Here is an 18,483-nt window from a genome sequence, read left to right as displayed (position 1 = left end):
CAATGCCCATACTTTCTGCATAAGATTTAATAATAAGTTAGTGACAGATCAGAAGTTAGGACCTTAGGACCCATGATTTTGCCTTATCCCTTATATCAGTGCAAATTCTTTGCACACATGTCAGTCTTAAGGAGGCCTTGAAATTCTTACGCTCATGAGAAACTCATCACAGGTCAACAGTAGCCAATCAGACTGTGGCTGTTCCTCCCCCCTACCTGTCTCGGGCAAAGTTTCTTCATGCTCACAAAGCCAGCTAAGGCAAGATCATCTCCCATCCGGCTGCACAGGGAGGCAGCTGATCTCTTTCATGCGAGTTGACCCAGGGCATCCTTAAACATCCCTCTCACAGACTTATCAGCACTGCATGGATGCTGTGCCCATCAAAAACTTCTCGTCTCCTCCTTCCTTTCCACACGACTGCTCTGCCACTGCGTGGTACTCAGATGTCAAAACAACGGCAAGATGGCAAACTGTCAAATGCGCTCTCTAGTCCGGCCTCATTGCAACACCAGATGCTTCCGGTCACCTGGGAAATCACTCTGACAATAGCTACATATCAAGTTCAAGGTCAAAGTGAATTCTCAGCAGATCCTGCAAAAGTAGAATTTCTCAGCAGCTGTTTAAATAATTTATAACAGCAGGATGGATGCTTGCCTGAAAAGTGAGACATAAGATTTCACGTAAGTGACATCTTCCTATTACGTCTTAGAGGGGAAGGCAATCGGGTATCTCCACGCAGGACATGTGGTCGGGTGGTGATGCAGTTAAAACCCCTGAGTTCTAATCTGACCTTGCTCATCCCCTGTCACTGACTAAGACTGAAGTTTCTGACAGATAAGGAAGCCACATGTCAGCCCTACACAAGGCACGATTGCATGTCCCAAAAAAGGACATGCTGTGTCTTCATTTACTTGAGGAGGATAGAAGGAAGGTACTCGTGCCAACTCTGTCTGGAAAGCAGGCAGCCTAGTGCAGCTCGTCTCGTTTCTTAAACTGTTTCCTTAGATGTGGGAAAACCCAAAGGTCTACTGCATTCCCACCTAGCAGACTCATGCTGAGGGCTGGAGGAGAGTGGTTTATTAGCTGATGAAGAAGACAAGAGTTAGCTACGTGGTTATTTAGAGGGAAACACTCTCAGCCACGGGGACAGCCGAAACCAGGGTCCTGAGGCAGGAATGTGTCTGTAGTGTTTACGGAACTGAGGAGGCCAGTGTGAGTAGGGCGGGGTGGAGTGTTGGAGCCAGCAGGAGTGGCAGATGACATCAGGACAGAGCCAGAGACCAGACAGTGTGATACTTTGGTGCCCACTGTGGGAACTTGCCTTTTACTCCCACTGAGCTGGAGGGAGGCTCGTGAGGACTGACTTGATACCCATGTGTATTTAAGTATGTTCAGAACCACTGGAGCGGGCTAATCCACTTTTGCAAACGTCAGTTTTGGGAAATCTGAAAACACAGTCGGTATTTCCAATGAAAATTTAGTGTCTGAATTACGATGGGCTGTTACGTGTAAAATGCACCCTGGATTTTCAAGACTTAGCAAGAGAAAAACCACATAAACGGTCATTTGTGTCCTATCGCAAAAGTGCATATATGTTTAAACATCAATTGAATTTCCAAATAGATGCTATCTGGAATGTGTGCTATTTAAGATTCATACTTTTCACTCCCAACAAAGAAACGTCTTCAGGAAATAGGTAATGAAAGCTGTTAACTGTCACATGTCCTTCTCATTCAAGATGAATGTTCAGCCTATACCTTCTTACGTTCCCAAAATTTCCCTGGGCAACATTTGCCCAAGCAAACACTCTACAACCAAGTAAGAGCAAAAATGCATACCTAAAAGTGACTGTATGGTCCTTGAGGAATTTAAGTGTCATTATCTTTTATTATAATATCACTGCAATAACATGTCCCCTACGGTCACCGTGACTCTTAACCAACAGCTGTCAAAATTAATAACTTACCCCAAAGTACAGAATCACGAGATATTTTGTAGAAAAGACATTTTTATGTGCCAGGTTTAATGTATTAGTGACACTGAGTCTATAAAACATTCTATTTCAGAAGCAGTAACAGAGAAAACTGAGCAGGAAGGTGAGTTCATGACAGAAACAAAAAAACTCTATCCCTCCCCGGAAATTTTTCGAATGCTCTCTTCTCTTCCAACACAAAGCAATATTCCAGAACTGTGGATTGATAGGAAATGAAAGATACAGAGAAAAGCTCTGTTCTGAAAAACAAAACCCAGAATGAATAAGTCATGGAAACCCTTTACCTCCCTGACAGTCTAGCTCCCCAGGTGCTGAAAGGTGGCATAGAGAAGAGTGACATCTATTGTTCAGGAAGGTTTATGGGTGGGATCAGCCAATCCCACTGAGTAGACTGTGCGTTTGGTTCACGAGCAAAAGGTGACCTGTCTTCCCAGAGGTGCTCAGAGCGACCTGAGAAGAGGCGAATGGACGCGAATAGCCAGTTCCTAAGAATTATCCAGGAAATGCGGGCAGAGATCAGCAAGCTGAAGAAAGAGAATCAATTCCTCAGGATGACGTTGACTTCAAGCAGTCTGAGAACCTCAGGCGGCCCATGCAGAGAATCGGGAGATCAAAGGGAAGAGGAAGTCACAGACCCCGGCGACCTCGGGAAAACATCTGAAAAATCTCCAGCAACCCTTTACAGTGCTGTTTCCACCGATGCGGCACCAGCTGGGCGCGAACATCAAGGTACCGAATGACCATGCCTCTTCTGGGCTGTGCCCACCTTTGCAAAGGTCTCCTAAAGATCAGGTTTATTGTGCCTTTTCTATAACTGCCTAAATTGGTATTTATCGTGGTGAGTTCCATTCTTTTCCTCCTGGTAGATTAGCTTTAAATCCCCAGGGGAAAAAAAGAAAATCGCTAGCATCGTCAAGCAGCATATATTAGCAGCCTCAAAACTGTTTCCAGATATTCCTGGAAAGAAAAGAATGGCGGGTTTGTGAAAATCAACCACCTTAAAAACAATGTGCTTTTTTCCTTCTTGACCTCAAGCATTTAAATGCCACATGATAGAACACTGAATGGATGAATGCCAAATGGCACGCTCACGTATTAAGTTAACGACATTGCACCGGAGTTAAGTGTATGGATATTACAGTCAGACAAATATGGCCGCCAATGGTTTCTCATTCATTATCCACTTGACTCAGAGACCCTTACTAGAAATCTTTCACCTCCGTTTTCTACCTTTGGGAGTGTGATGACGCCCACCTCACGCGGTTGTAGCACCTGTCTCACGGCAATAATAGACCCAGTGCTTAGTATAGCACCTGCAAATACACAACAAATGGCAGATATTGCTTCTTATCCGTGCTTTACAAAGAACTTTACTGCCCGTAGGAATGTACGTTGCACATAATTCAACCCACTCTACACGCTGAAGACTTCAAACTCAGGGTCAGTGTCTAATATATTCTAATACTCAAGCCTCTCACGTTTTACGGGGAAGAATTTTGACTGCAAAGACTACACACAAAGTCAGAAATCAGCAGAGCGAAAAATCCGTTCTACACTTAAATTGTCAGTGTTTGTCTCCATCCAACATATTCAAATAAAACTGAGGTACATGATTAAATACTCAAATTTCTTAATATCGTCTGGCAAAGGCTTCGGGCAATGCCATTTGAGGTTCTGAGCAGCTTGGCAAGAAAATATGTCGTTTCCACCAGCCGGTTTTCTCTGTTAGAGAGGTCTCTCTCGCGCACGGGGCCCTACATTTCAAAGCTGGGAACAGATTCCAATAAGGATTTTTACCCTTTTTGTCAAGTGCAAGTCTGGATCTGAGTAGTTCTTTCTGCTGCCTATTTAACAGAGCTGAAAGAATAACTGATAAGGAGGTTAGACTTCTGCCTCATCTAAAAAAAGAAAAAAAGAAAGAACGATACATCCTTACCCACCCCCCCCAAGTTCCTCCACCTCTGCAATCTTGAGCATTTTGTACTAAATGTCTCTGTCTTGGTAAGGGTCTTCCTTGGATACTGTAGGATGTTTAGCAGCGTTCCTGGCTTCTAAATACTAGATGTCACTAGTATCTGCCTCTCACATTCATCATGACTGTCAAAAATGTCTTCAGACATTCCAAATGTTACTTGAAGGACAAAATTTCCTCCGATTGAAAACCACTGCCTTATTCCAAAGGTAGACGACACTCCTTCAAATCTATTTTCTATGATGCTTATCCTAATGAAAAAGTAAGTTGAGTCTTAGTATCTCTATTCTGCAAGTTTTACACCAAAGAACAAAGAGCATTACCCTATAACCTCTCAGGGCCTGAATGACATCAAGCTTAGGGGAGACTAGATTGTTATTAAGAGCTGAACACACAGGGGCACTTGGGTGGCTCAGTCACTAAGCATCCAACTCTTGATTTCGGCTCAGGTCATGATCTCAAGGTTCAGGAGTTTGAGCCTCATGTTGGGTCCTGTGGAGCCTGCTTAGGAGCCTGCTTAGGACTCGCTCTCTCTCTCTCTCTCTCTCCCTCTCTATCTGCCCCTCCCTCACTAAGCTCTCTCATTCTCTCTCTCTCCCTCAAAATAAATAAATAAACATTAAAAAAAAAACAAACAAAAGAACCAAACACACAGTTGATAGCATACTTCTTCTGTATATGGATGGTAACTCCCATCAAGAATGTTAGCATTATGGGGTGCCTGGGTGGCTCAGTCAGTTAAGCGTCCAACTTCAGCTAAAGTCATGATCTTGCAGTTTGTGGGTTCAAGCCCCACATCGGGCTCTGTGCTGACAGCTGGAAGCCTGGAGCCTGCTTTGGATTCTGTGTCTCCCTCTCTCTCTGCCCCTCCCCTGCTCACACTCTGTCTCTCTCTCAAAAAATAAACATTAACAATTTTTTAAAAAAATTTTAGCATTAAGTTTGAGAAGAACTGGTGAAAACAGTTGATGGAACTTGGGGAACTCTTGTCAGTTGCATCAATAAAACACAGAAAGAAATATGATTTCAACTGGTTCTTAGAAGCCCAGTTGAAGGACTTCACATGCATTTATCTGTGTCTTCTATGTAATGCACTATTACGGAAGTAAGTGACATTAAGTAGGAAGAACATTGGCCTGACCATGAGGACACCGAGTTGTAGTCCCAGTTTTGTAAAGGTTGATCAGCGCTGAGTAGGACACATAAAATTCCTGGCCTTAGCATCCTCATGTAAAAATGAATGGATTAAACTCGACGCCTTTCAAGGCCTATTCTAACTATAAAATTTTGTGATCCTATAAATGTAACATGCTTTTATGATCACTTGCCTCCTCTGTAAAATGGAAATAGTGATAAAATCTATGTCATATGGCTATTGAGAGCATGAAATGAAATAGCACATGTAAGACTCATCATGAGCTACTTGGTAATAGTGAATACTGTATATTCAATAGTAACTATTGAATATAAGAATATTACATGATATTCTTAATACGCGTATTAAGAATATTCCATGATATTCTTAATATTGAATATGCCAGGAGAATATTATTTGACTTCGACAGAAGTTTTTTATTAGCAGTTTTAATAAGGCATTGCCAATATGCATTGAAATTCATACTTGAAACTGAATCATAGACATTTGCTATTAGAGAGCAACTTTCGAGATAATCCCCTTATTTTATAGGTGAGAATATAAGACCCAGAGGTTAACCTGCTCAATCCTCCTTAGAAAACAGGATAATATGAACCTATTCTTTGAGGAGCGCCTAGGCGGCTCAGTCAGTTAAGCATCCGACTCTTGGTTTTGGCTCAGGTCATGATCTCATGGTTTGTGAGTTTGAGCCCCACGTCAGGCTCTGCACTGTCGGTGCTTGGGATTCTCTCTCTCTCCCTCTCTCTCTCTCTCTGCCCCTCCCACCCCTCTCTCTCTCAAAATAAAGAAACTTAAAAAAAAAAAATAACTATTATTTGAGAAGGAACAATATGAAATCAGAAATGTGAGTCTCACTTTAAGAAAGGGAACTAGGGGCGCCTGGGTGGCTCAGTCGGTTGGGCGGCCGACTTCGGCTCAGGTCATGATCTCGCGGTCCGTGAGTTCGAGCCCCGCGTCGGGCTCTGTGCTGACAGCTCAGAGCCTGGAGCCTGTTTCAGATTCTGTGTCTCCCTCTCTCTCTGACCCTCCCCCGTTCATGCTTTGTCTCTCTCTGTCTCAAAAATAAATAAACGTTAAAAAAAAAATTTTTTTTAAAAGAAAGGGAACTAATGATTAAAAAGGACTTGGAAGAGAATCACTTGGAACGAAAACTTCTGTTCGTTCTGGGAAATGCATAGTGAGACAAAATGAGATTTTATGAGTGGAGAAGTCTGCTTCCTTCAGGACACAGAGCTACACTACAGCCCAGGGACACAGCTGCTTGGGTGTATAAATATATATATATATATATATATATATATATATATATATATATACATATATATGCACACACATATACATATTATATTTGTATATTGCATAATATATATACATATACATATATCCATACACATTTATATTTATATTATACATAAACATACACATATATCCACATATATTTATATATAAAAGTATATATATATTATATAAAATTATATATATCCAATATGTATATATTTATTTACATATATAAAATTATATATATATATATGTATATATATATATATAAAATTATATGCTATAATGAGAATGCAGAGCACCTGCTTAGAATGAATCTTTGTTGGATAAATTCTCAAGGAAGCATCTGTACTAGCGGATAAGCATTCAGTGGATACGAAATCCAACCAGCACTTTTCAGCCCTTCCCTGGCCCTCCTGCCCTGTGCAATGGCACCTTGGGACTATCAGGGAAGAAGCAATTTGCTGCAAGGAAGATAAAGGGAACAGCTCTTTACAGAGATCCCCCAGCATTGCTGGACCTCCGACTTTCTGCAATGCGTTCCTATCCTTTGCTGGCAAATACCCTGCATTTGGCAGCGATCCCTGAAGTTGTGCTAAGGACCCCATGATGCTGTGTTGAATGGCCTTTCCCTTTTACTGATGAGAAACCAAAGGACACAGACTATTTGTGACCCAGAGAGATGAACAAAGAACCGACTTGCTAATCGGTCAAGCTACAGAGTACGTCTCAAATAAGAATAAACTTCCCTTTGCCCTTCTCCGCGTAATTTCCTCTGTGGGGACTTCCTACCATTGAGTACAAGGAGACTGCTTTGTAACTGTTTCAAACAGAAACTTTTATGATTGTTAATAGTCACAAACTTACTTTTAGACAATTATAGAAGTTATCGATCTCGGCCAAAGAAGTGTTTGGAGATAGTTTAGAAATAGTATTTGCATGCAGTTAATCATTTCAGATAGATTTGAACTTAAACCACCTCCCCTTACCCCAAACTCTTGCCTAAAAGTTTCAAACTATAAAAAGCCAGGGATGCCTCCACTTGTTCAATGACCATAATAATTTGCTGTCTGCAGTCTGCATATGTGGGCAGTAAATTTAAGTAAGAAATAACTGTGCTTCTAGCACTCTTAAAACCCAAACACGATACAGGCCTTCCTTTTCTTCTTTTTTTAAAGTTTATGTATTTATTTTGAGACAGGGAGGGAGAGGCAGAGAGAGAGAGAAAGAGAGAGAGAGAGGGAGAATCCCAAGCAGGTTCCAGACTGTCAGCACAGTGACCATCGTGGCACTCAAACTCATGAACCCTGAGATCATGACCTGAGCCAAAATCAAGAGTCAGACACTTAACCAACAGAACCACCCAGGAGCCCCAATGCGGGCCTTTCTTAAACATCCATGCTAGTTAATGCCAGAGCTGTGGCAAGAAAGAATAAAGATTTGACAGACGTTCCTTAAGTGCTCCAGAAAATGAACACCACCCCGTGAGGTCCCGGTTCTTAGCCCCCAGGTAATAACTGGAGGTCTGGTCAACATTAGTACAGAGTAACTGCAATTCAGACACATTAACCTCCCTTAAAGCTCTTTTAATCAAAGTGCCTGAGTTACAAGAAAGCGAGAAGACTTAATTCAGATCAAGAGAAAAGTTTATTGGAAGACACTCACGGACAGAAATGGAACTGAGGGGCACCTGGGTGGCTAAGTCAGCCAAGCATCCAACTTTGGCTCAGGTCAATATTTTATGGGTCATGAGTTTGAGCCCCACATCAGGCTCTCTGCTGTCAATACAGAGCCCACTTTGGATCCTCTGTTCCCCTCTCTCTCTGTCCCTCACCCATTAACACTCTCTCTTAAAAATAAATAAAAATTAAAAAAAAAAAAGAAATGGAATTGAAAGTCCTCCTAAACTAAGGCCATAAATTTCTCTGCCTCTCTCAGAACTCCAGTTTCCCATGCAATGCATCTTTACTTCTTTCCAATACCTGCTGGCCTTCCATTTCTCAATCAGCAGGCTTCCTCATAGTGACTACCCCAACTAAAGTCAAGACACATAATTACGGGCCAGTTAACAACAGCCAGTTCAGTTATGTGTGGCCATTCAGGGGATAAGAGTCTATGAGGAACAGGTCCTTCTACAATCTAGGAGAGAGAAAGAGGAGGAAGGAGAGAGGAAGCTGTCCAGAGTTGGCGTCTCCAGAATATCCATGTTCTTCCCATTTTAAAGTCTTGATTTATTATTTCTACTTGGCCAGATCTCTGTTCTAACACTGCATCCTTTGCAACCACCCTCTTTACACAACTTCCAGACCTCCTCCCTCATCTGTCTCTCTCCCCTTGCCTTTATCAGCCTAACCTGACTTCCCAGGATTGATCACTACCTGAATTTTATCATCTATGGTTTGTTCATCATCTGTCTGCATACAAGAAGGTAAGCTCCACGCAGGCAAGAATTTTGTGTTGGCCACTGCCATATCCCCATCACTATCTCCTGGCATGTGACTGGCACTCAATTATTTATAAGTCAGTGAGTAGATGTCGTTTCTCTGAAGGAAAAAAAGTGATCAAAAGCAATAGTTTTGTTGAGTTAGCTTTAACGAAGTACGATTAATATAATTTGCCATTTGTGGACATCATCAAAGGTAAAATTTTGGGTCTCCCATACAGGCAACGTCATGATTGTGAGACGCTATTCCATTTCTTCACCAGTTCATTCATTTGCTGCACATGACCTCTGGAAAGCTGGGGCAAGACACCCAAAGAGTGGAATTCTAGACGCTCGGGGAAGAGTTAAGCCCCTGGCATGTTCTTCAATAAAGAAGGAGGACAAGGAAGAAGAGGTGTTGGCAGCTGATTCTTTGACCAACAGTAGTTCCAACGGAAGAGCTTTTCCTGAGCGTGGTTTTGGTAATGTAACCAGGTAATAATGTACAGTCTGCCTTGAGCTAGGTTATAGGCACAGGCTGCGATGGGTACCAAGATGTTCTCCTGGATAAGCAAGGTCTTATCTGGTGGAGGAAACAAAGCCAAACAGGCTCTCCGGTCAAAATAATTTCCATCGCATGCATGTCCATTTAGGGAATCAAAAGAAAGAAAAATTTTTGAGCCCAAATGGCGCTATAATAGGTACCTCTGTTAGCAGAACACTTAGCCAGTCTTTACTTACTTATCGGGCATTAATGACGGTACTCTGAGCTGGGCACTGGTGATACGAGATTCACGGGCAAAAGTGACACGTTACGTTCGACACTCTCATTCGGCGACAAAGACACGCAAGTAAACTGATCACTGTGATAAAGTGCCTCTCAAGGAAAAGACACACTCACTTTGGGAACTGGACACAGAACTCCTCTCTGAGAGAGAACAGTTCTTAGAGAGGAAGTGACTCAGTGGATTGCAGGGCATATGAAAATGGCAGTGCTCGGGGGGCGTGGGTGGCTCAGCCGGTTAAGTGTCCGACCTCGGCTCAGGTCATGATCTCACGGTTCGTGGGTTCGAGCCCCGAGTCGGGCTCTGGGCTGACAGACCACAGCCTGGAGCCTGTTTCAGATTCTGTGTCTCACTGTCTCTCTCTGCCCCTCCCCCACTCACGCTCTGTCTCCCTCTGTCTCAAAAATAAATAAACATTAAAAAAAATAAATTTAAAAAAAATGGCAGAACCCAAAAGGGCCAAGAGGCAAAGAGAAAAGTAACTTGTTTTGCAAAATATATAAGTTGGTGTTTTGAGAGTTAGGCACAGCCTGAGAAAAAGAGAGATTTGAGAAAACATTTGAGAGACACGTGGGGAGTCTTTAAGAGGAAGGTCAGACAGTGGCCCCAGTAGCGGGTGGAGCCAAGGGCCCTTTCAGAGCAAAATTGTCTGTCAAGTCTAACTTCCGCCTCTACAAGGCTAGAGCATGACCTCCCCTCCCCACACTCGCACCCTTGCTTTCCAATTCTCACTTATCATGGGGAAGAGAAAATGGAACAAATGTGGTTGTGGAGAGAATAAAGGAGTCATGGAATTCAACAGCGGCAGGAAAACCAAGGGAGGGACAACCAGGGACAGGCCAGCAGGGATGGTCATGAACATTGGAAAGAGCGCCGGACCTCCCACGGGATGTGGGACACGGAAGCAGAGCCGGTTTTATTTGAATTTTGCCAGACAGGATGAAAATTGTATGTCACTCATAGAAAGTTCTATTATAGAAACAGTGAGCGTAGCCTGAGTCGTGGAGGACAGCTGCAGGGCGCCAGGCAAAGAAAAATGGAAAGCTCACCCCAGGTAGAGCAGAAAAGACAAGAAGATAGAAGAAGGCACGACCGTGAGGAAAACAAAAGTAGTGAAGTGAGTGAGGGTGAAGAAGGGAGCCAGACCCAGCATAAGGAGACTTCTACGCAATGCTTGTGAGTCCGTGGTTTGTCCTATAATTATGGGAAAGCTAGTAAAGATAATGTCCTTCTGAAAAGTTGTAAAATGCAAAAATATTCAGAAGTGAGTGTTACAAATACCCCTGTTTTCATCTGCAAGAATTCTGTCATACTTTCTACAGATATTTTATATATAACAAAAAAAAAAAGGAAAAAAAATATTACTAATAAAAGCAAAAATCCAAGGGCGTCCGGGTGGCTCAGTTAGTTAAGTGTCCGACTTCAGCTCAGGTCATGATCTCATGGTCCATGGGTTTGGGCCCTGCGTTGGGCTCTGTGCTGGCAACTCAGAGCTTGGAGCCTGCTTCAGATTCTGTGTCTCCCTCTCTCTCTCTCTCTCTCTCTCTCTCAGTCTCTCCCAAAAATGAATAAACATTAAAAAAAAAAAAAATTTAAGACAAGGTTCCTATATCTCTTTTCCCCGGTCCCCGGTCCTGCCAATGGGCAAGTGTTATCATGAGTCTCACTTCTATCCTTTTGGCCTATTTTTTTTTTCATACGTTCATTACATTCTTTCATGCATTCGTTCATTCAACAAATAATCCTGGAGGTGTACTACCTGTGGGGCAGGATTCTAGGCCATGAGGATACAGAAAAAAAAAAAAAATTGTCAGAAATCTCTGTCCAAGGGGAGAAGTTTCCTTTGTAACATGATAATCAATAAGCATGAAAATACATACAGTGTATAATTTATGTTACATATTAAGTATGAGAGAGACTAGGAAACCAATTAAAAGGGGAAAAGAACAGCTAACAGAGCAAAGCATTGTTGAAATTTTTATCATGGCCAGAGAACGCCTTACCATTTGAGTAAAAGGGAAAGAGTTCTGACGATATCTGGGTGGGAAAAACTTTCTAAGAACAGAAGACAGCAAATACAGTGGATGTTGGGAGGCGTTTGACCTGTGTTTGACGAAGGGAAAGGAGGCTGTGATTGGAACAGAGTGAGCGAGAAAGTGGGGGAAGATGAAGGCAAAACTCTAGGGGTGGCCTTGCACTCCCTTCCAATGATTCTGGGCACCTAACACGCTCTTTTCATTAAAAATAAAAATAAAAGATTGTGTAGGGAGTCCCGCTTTAAAAAGACTGTGGGAAAACAGTACAGAAAATTAAAAGACCAGGTTTAAGCTAAAAAAAAATAATCTAGGCGAGAAGTGATCATTTCTTGGCCAAGGGTAGTAACAGCACATATGGTTTCTGGATATATTTTGAAGGTGAAGCCTGTAAGATTTATTGGCAGAGCAGATGTGGGATATGGAAACAAGAAGTGTACATAGTTTGGGGCGCCTGGATGCCTCAGTCGGTTAAGTGTCTGACTTTGGCTCAGGTCATGATCTCACGGTTCGTGGGTTCAAGCTCCACATCGGGCTCTGTGCTGACAGCTCAAAGCCTGGAGCCTGCTTCGGATTCTGTGTCTCCGTCTCTGCCCTACCCCACTCATGCTCTGTCTGTCTCTTTCTCTCTCTCTCTCTCTCTCTCTCTCTCTCTCTCAAAAATAAACATTTGGGGAAAAAAAGAAGTGACATAGTTGTAGATAGTTATATAAAAGCACTAAACGTTCATTGTAAAAATGAACGTGTCCTTTGTTTTAAAAACTTATTTATGTACAATATACATATATACATAGATATGTGTGTACATATTTATGTTTGTATATAATATATATATACAGTTATATAAAGGCACTAAATGTTCATTATAAAAAGAAAATCGCAAATTATAAAACATAAATGCAATATTCAAAGTAAAAAAGTATAAAAAGGAAAATCTTCTATAACTTCACTGTCCAAAAAACCACCATTTAGATTTTGATGGACATCTATCTTTCCAGGCTGTGTCTACATACTTTGAAACTGTGCCGTGCACATATCACAATGTTTTTTTTTTTTTTTGTCCTTAAACCACTACATTCTCATAGACCTATAATGCTGAGAAATGCAGTATTATTAACTTTCTCGTTTCAACTCATATTATTTCTGTGATCATTTAGGAGCGTAGCCAACGTTTATAACGTATTACTTCTCTGAAGCAAAATGTTTTCCCAATTCCAAGTTGCGGAGGAACAGGCTATTTAGAATACAATCCATTGGTAATTTAGAATCTACTTTAATGGGGAAGACTGAGCCAACCGCCAGTTTGTGTTAAAACAAGAAAGTCAGTAATGGCTTAAAATCAACAGCTGGGTTGGCATAAAATCCAGCCAATATGGAAAACTGTTGAGAAGAACAAAGCACGCTATTTTTTTGTTAGAGTTCTTTATTTTGTCTTTAACTTCTTCGGTGATTAGTAAAGTAACATGTCATTACATTAGCCCTCTAATTTTTTTTTGTAAATTCATTTACTTTCTAATAGCTCTCAAAGAATTTTACAAAGATTTATCAGGAACCAATTTGTTTGAACCAGCCTTTGAAGCAATCAGACATCGTACCTAATTTGCTTCTGAGCTTTTTCATTATTCTACCAAGGAAGCATTTTACAGAACAATGCCAATGTCAATATTTCTAACAACTAATGCTCTCCAAACACCAGAGATAGAATGTTAATTTTTCCTTAATTTTCATGGAAATTAGAAACCTAGAAACCTAATCTTCTCCTGCATTTAAGAAAAAAATCTCAGGCAGGCAGCTGGGTGGCTCAGTAGATTAAGCCTCCAACTCCTGGTTTCAGCTCAAGTCACGATCTCACTGTCGGATTAAGCCCCATGTGGGGCTCTGCACACAGCACAGAGCCTGCTTGGGATTCTCTCTCTCTCTCCCTCTCTGTCTCTCTCTCTCTCTCTCTCTCTCTCTCAAAAATAAATAAAACATTAAAAATAAATTAAAAAATAAATAAAAAGATTAGGGGAATGGGTCCATATAGAGCATAGCATAAAACACAGAAATGCTAAATCACTATGTTGTACACCTGAAGCTGACCTAACACTGTATGTCCACTACACTCAAAATAAAATCTTTTCATAAAAATGAATCGATTATCAATTTAATTAGAAATGCTGTATTATTCATTTTATTGATAGGAGAAACTAGACACATTAAAATCAAAATATACAGTCGACCCTCAAACCGTGCTGGTCTACTTACATGCGGATTTTTTTTAAGTACAGTACAGTACGTGAATCTACTTTCTCTTCCTTATGATTTTCTTTTCTTTTTAGTATTTCTTTATTTACTTTGAGAGGGAGAAAGAGCAAGCAGGGGAGGGGCAGAGAGGAAGGGAGAGATCGAGAATCTCAAGCAGGCTCTGCACCATCAGCGCATGGAATCTGACGCGGGGCTCGAACCCACAAACCCTGAGATCATGACCCGAGCTGAAATCAAGAGCCAGTCACCCAACCAATGGAGCTACCCCGGCGCCCCTTCCTTATGATTTTCTTAATAACATTTTCTTTTCTCTAGTTTACTTTATTGTAACAGTACAGTATACACAACGTACAAAATATGTGTTAATCGAAGCGACTATTTCTGTTATTGGTAAGGCTCCCGGTCAACAGGAGGCTAGTAGTAGTTAAGTTTTGGGCAAAGTTATATGCAGATGTCCCACGGCCCCGGTGTTGCGTGCCTCACCCCTGCCTTGTTTTGAGTGTCAGCTAGATCCTTTCCTCTTCTTACAGCAAAAATGGTTAAGAAGTCAGCCTCTGGAATCCGATGGCTAAAATCTCAACTCCATCATTGGCCTTGGAAGCGTTATTAGTCTGTTTTGTACCATAGTTTATTTTTTTCTTAAAAAAGGAATCGTAAGGGCAGTTACCATGTAGTTTTGTAAAGAATAAATGAAACAGTCAAGTGAGTGCTTACAAATGGCAGAGCAGTTATTATTTTATTGATCCCAAAGTATGGAACCAGTGGCCTTTCTCCCAAGGGAGGGTGCAGATGTGTTCCCCTGGACGCAAGTCACTAAATGCCACTCAGTGAAATGATGGCCTTATCTAATACAAAGAGAGACGGAGACCGACAGAGGACAAACTTGGAGAAAAGGCAATCATTTTAAACACCATTCTTTCAACTTTTTCCTGAGAGCAGTATATCCTAGTTTACGTCAAGAGTCTCTATAACACTATTGGAGGGAAACGCAGCGGGCAAAACGGAACAAACTAATCCCTCAGATGACACAAATCATCCCTCCTCTCTCCCTTTTACTGTTCAGGTGGGGTGGATGTAACGTTAATTCACAGTCAATGACTTCAGGTTTATCTGGATTATAAAACAATCACCTCAAATTTCTGCTTCATTTCAGCTGAAGAGCTTCAATGTGAGAGACCCTTCGCCTAAGACAATACGATCAAGGGAAAAACCTCCCTTCGATAGTTTTAAATCTTAGTTTTATCAGCACCTTTCACTGGGCTTAATCAAAAGGCCAATACTCATGGATTTTTTGCATTATTGTGGAACTAAGCAAAATGTATTATTATACGTTTTAAATGAGATTTTAATGCTTCCGGCAGTATTTGGTGGTTTGGAAAAAAATAGTAAATGTTTTATACAAAGGCTCAGTAAAAAGGGTTATGTATATTCTCCTTCTGCTTCCTTTAGGGACAAGATGAAGACAGTCAGTTTCCTGTTACCTGTGGATGTGTCTTCATATTCCAAAAATTCAAGTTCTTTGAAATGCTCACAAAACCAGACCACCAACCAACTAAGCACCATTGCAGAATAGGATTGTGAGGTGGTGAAATTTAAGAAACAGCTGCTTCCCAAGAGACGGGAACACTGAGGCCTCGTTGGGTCAGTATTCTCCCCTACAAAGAGCTCTGGAAAGATGCCCAGTAACACACACAAAATGCTTGGCATCAGGTCAATGGCCTTGTCAGTGGACTTGGCCAAGAAATGGAAGCGATTACCTGATGTCGTTGTTGAATACTAATGTTGATGGCTGTACAGTGACTATTATAGTCTTTCTATGCAGCATGTGAGCAATTAAATGTAATTAAATTAAATTAAATTGCATGGGGTGTTCAGTATCTGCCTTATGCCATCAGAAAATGCTGTTTACATTGTTAAGTGTCACTTTCCAGCTGAAACTATAACAAATCCAGGAAAAAAGGTTCTATTGTTGATTAATAGTATAGAAGCAATAGTGATTATCCTCACAGTTAATTGTGTGTTGATATTTTAGTGATACTAGCTCATTTGGTCTTTAAATATCCTGTGTCACAGGCATGAAAACACAAACACAGCAGACTCTCATAGCATACCTGGTGGGTTCGGAGCATGGGTCCAAGGCTGGCTAATGACAAAGTCACTAAAGCTGGTTGGAAAGAGAGAAAAAAAGGTTCAGCTGATCATGACTTAGGGGCTGGAAATCCCAGAACTCCCTCAATTCCTGAACTTCTTTTCAGGGGAATATCTCCCCCTCCCAGTTTACAACAGTCACCTTCTAACACCAATACCCTTTTTAAGCTACTATCTTATATTAAAATATTCAGAGCATTAAAATGCAGATGCCTTGGTCCCACCCCAGTACCAATACTCTTTTTAAAGAAATATCTTGTATTAAAATATGCAGAATGTTAAAATGCAGATTCCTTGGTCCCACCTGCGACCAACTGAATTTGTGGGAGAGGGAAGGGGACAGACAGGGAGAAAACCAGAAATTCCCATTTTAAACAAGCTGTGTCAGCTGATTTCGGCGAGGCCGCTATGCTTACAATTTACTATGGTAAATACTAAGAAGCAGAGCCCAGGGCTTCCAAATCTGGTGCCAAGTTGAAGTGAAAGCAAAGAAGCAAGGAAAAGGTAAGAACAGTCCAATCCATTTTAATGGTCACAGACAGGCTCCTAGAAGGGAGATGAATAAGACAACGAATACCCTAAGGTAAAAGCCACATAATAGATCAAATGCTTCTTTTATTTACGACAAATACTTATGATATTCATTGAGGATTAACAATTGAAGATCAACAATATTCTCAACATTATACAATAGGGCAAAGTTACAACCAGAGGGGAAAGATACAAATAAGATGTAAAAACACATCTCATCTGGGAATAAGAGACACACCTAGTAGATAATTAAGACAGTAACCTAGGAGATTCCTGGCACTTTAAGTTTACGCACAGTTATAGTTTCTGCCTATGTACAAAATAAAGACTTTTGTGTTAACATCAGTTAAAAGGGACATTTCCCAAACAGTAAAAAAATAATAATAATAATTAAAAATCAAAAAATTTTAAAAAGGCAATAAATCACAACAGCCCAAATTACAAATGTCATAACTGGCAATGTTATAACAAATTGTCCCCAATGTCAAGCTCAATGACTAGTATGTGATTGGCATTTCATACATGTTCTGTGAACTGAACTGAATTAACAATTACGTGACTCTAACACTGCCCAGTAAAAAACATAGCACCATCAAATGTTACACTTTGATACTAAATTATTTATATGGTGATTTCTCTGACTCACTATACTGTTTGATAGCAAATCTTCTGAGAATATTTTTAAATATAATGAACTACAAAGCACATCAAATGTGCCTTAATCATGCTGTGATTGGCCAATTATATTGGTCTTCTTCTAGGCCCCAAACTTCTGTAAGGCAGGAATTCAAATGCCTACTAGGGACTATTAGGAACAGAAATGACCAGGGGCTGGGGAGAACAGATTCACCCGTGCCTCATCCAAAGGGAGTCGCGGTTCACATTTGGGTTCAAGATGGCGACGCAGGAAGACTCTGAACTCCCCTCCTCCGTGGGACGCACCACATTATACTAATTAACAGAACAATTCCTCCTGAGGAACTGAGCACTGAGTATGCAGCTACTGAACAGCCAGAGACAGAGGGAACAGCAAAAGAACAGAGAGAAATAAAGACACCGTAACAAAGGAAACCCCCAACCCAACACTGTGAAGAGCCGTGGAGAGGGATAGTACCGAGGGCCTGGGAGCAGAGCCCTCTGTCCTCGGGTACAGGAAAACACAAAACAAAATGTGGTTTAAAAGAACAGCTAGCAAGCAAAGGAAACAACACTAGAACTCTGCCCAGCAGTAGAGGGGCTGCGGGAAAGCTCTCCAGGTCAGAGGGACTGAAGAACGACAGGGTTTACATCCCTGCCCCCCCTTAAAAGCCTAGACTGAAGCAGGGTCTGCACATCTTAACAGGCGAGTCTCAGTGAGCTCATGACCTCCGAGAGCCCGGGGCCTTCAAACCCACAAGGGCTCAATGTGGTGTCGGAGTACAGAAAACTAGCTATGGTTTGGTGGCAATATTTTATTTGTACTGTTTTATCCTGTGTTATTGACTTTTTAAAATTTCTGTTGTTTTGTTTTGATTTCTTTTTCTTTTCGTTTTGTTCTTTTCTTTCTGATTCTCTTTTTTCTTTTCTCCTTTGTTTCTTCTCCTTTATCCTGTCCTTTTTTTCTCTTTGCTTTGATTATTTTCCTTTCTTTTTTCACTTCTTTTTTCTTTTGTCATGTTTTTCATCACTCTCTCTGTAAAATGCCATCATTTAAAAGAGTAGCTAGCATATACAGCCACAGGTCCAGCCATCCAGCAAAAGCCACCAAGAACTCACAAGTGCACATGGGGTCAACATACACAAGACCTCTCCTTCAACTTCAGGGTGAAGTAGCCATTTCACCCAACCCATAGCAACAAACACAGAAAGTCAAGCAAAATGGGGAGACAGAGGAATGTGTTCCAAAAGAAAGAACAAAAAGATACCTCAGTAAAAGAAA

General features: G+C 41.2%; 1 protein-coding gene and 1 long non-coding RNA gene across 5 annotated transcripts in view; one reads left to right on the top strand and one right to left on the bottom strand.

Moving 5' to 3' along the window:
- The window catches only part of LOC122228339, a 72,357-nt gene that overhangs the window by 31,790 nt on the left and 22,084 nt on the right, over positions 1-18,483 (bottom strand). The window lies entirely within an intron of this gene.
- Positions 2,458-15,459, top strand: LOC122228338 (putative coiled-coil domain-containing protein 195). The gene is made up of 4 exons (XM_042953336.1): positions 2,458-2,722; positions 9,064-9,294; positions 12,434-12,441; positions 15,304-15,459. Exons 1-4 carry the CDS (start codon positions 2,458-2,460, stop codon positions 15,457-15,459), a joined length of 660 nt encoding a protein of 219 aa, XP_042809270.1.

This window comes from Panthera leo, chromosome C1 (assembly GCF_018350215.1).
Source record: "Panthera leo isolate Ple1 chromosome C1, P.leo_Ple1_pat1.1, whole genome shotgun sequence".
Lineage (NCBI taxonomy): Eukaryota > Metazoa > Chordata > Mammalia > Carnivora > Felidae > Panthera > Panthera leo.
Note: the sequence above shows the minus strand (reverse complement) of the source record. Positions and strands in the feature narration are given on the sequence as shown.

Bases quoted from the DNA above. Each gene is read 5' to 3' on its own strand.
- LOC122228338 (XM_042953336.1), top strand. From the start codon at position 2,458: ATGGACGCGAATAGCCAGTTCCTAAGAATTATCCAGGAAATGCGGGCA. The intron at 2,723-9,063 runs GTACCGAATGAC...TCTCCCATACAG, and splicing joins AGCTGGGCGCGAACATCAAG to GCAACGTCATGATTGTGAGA.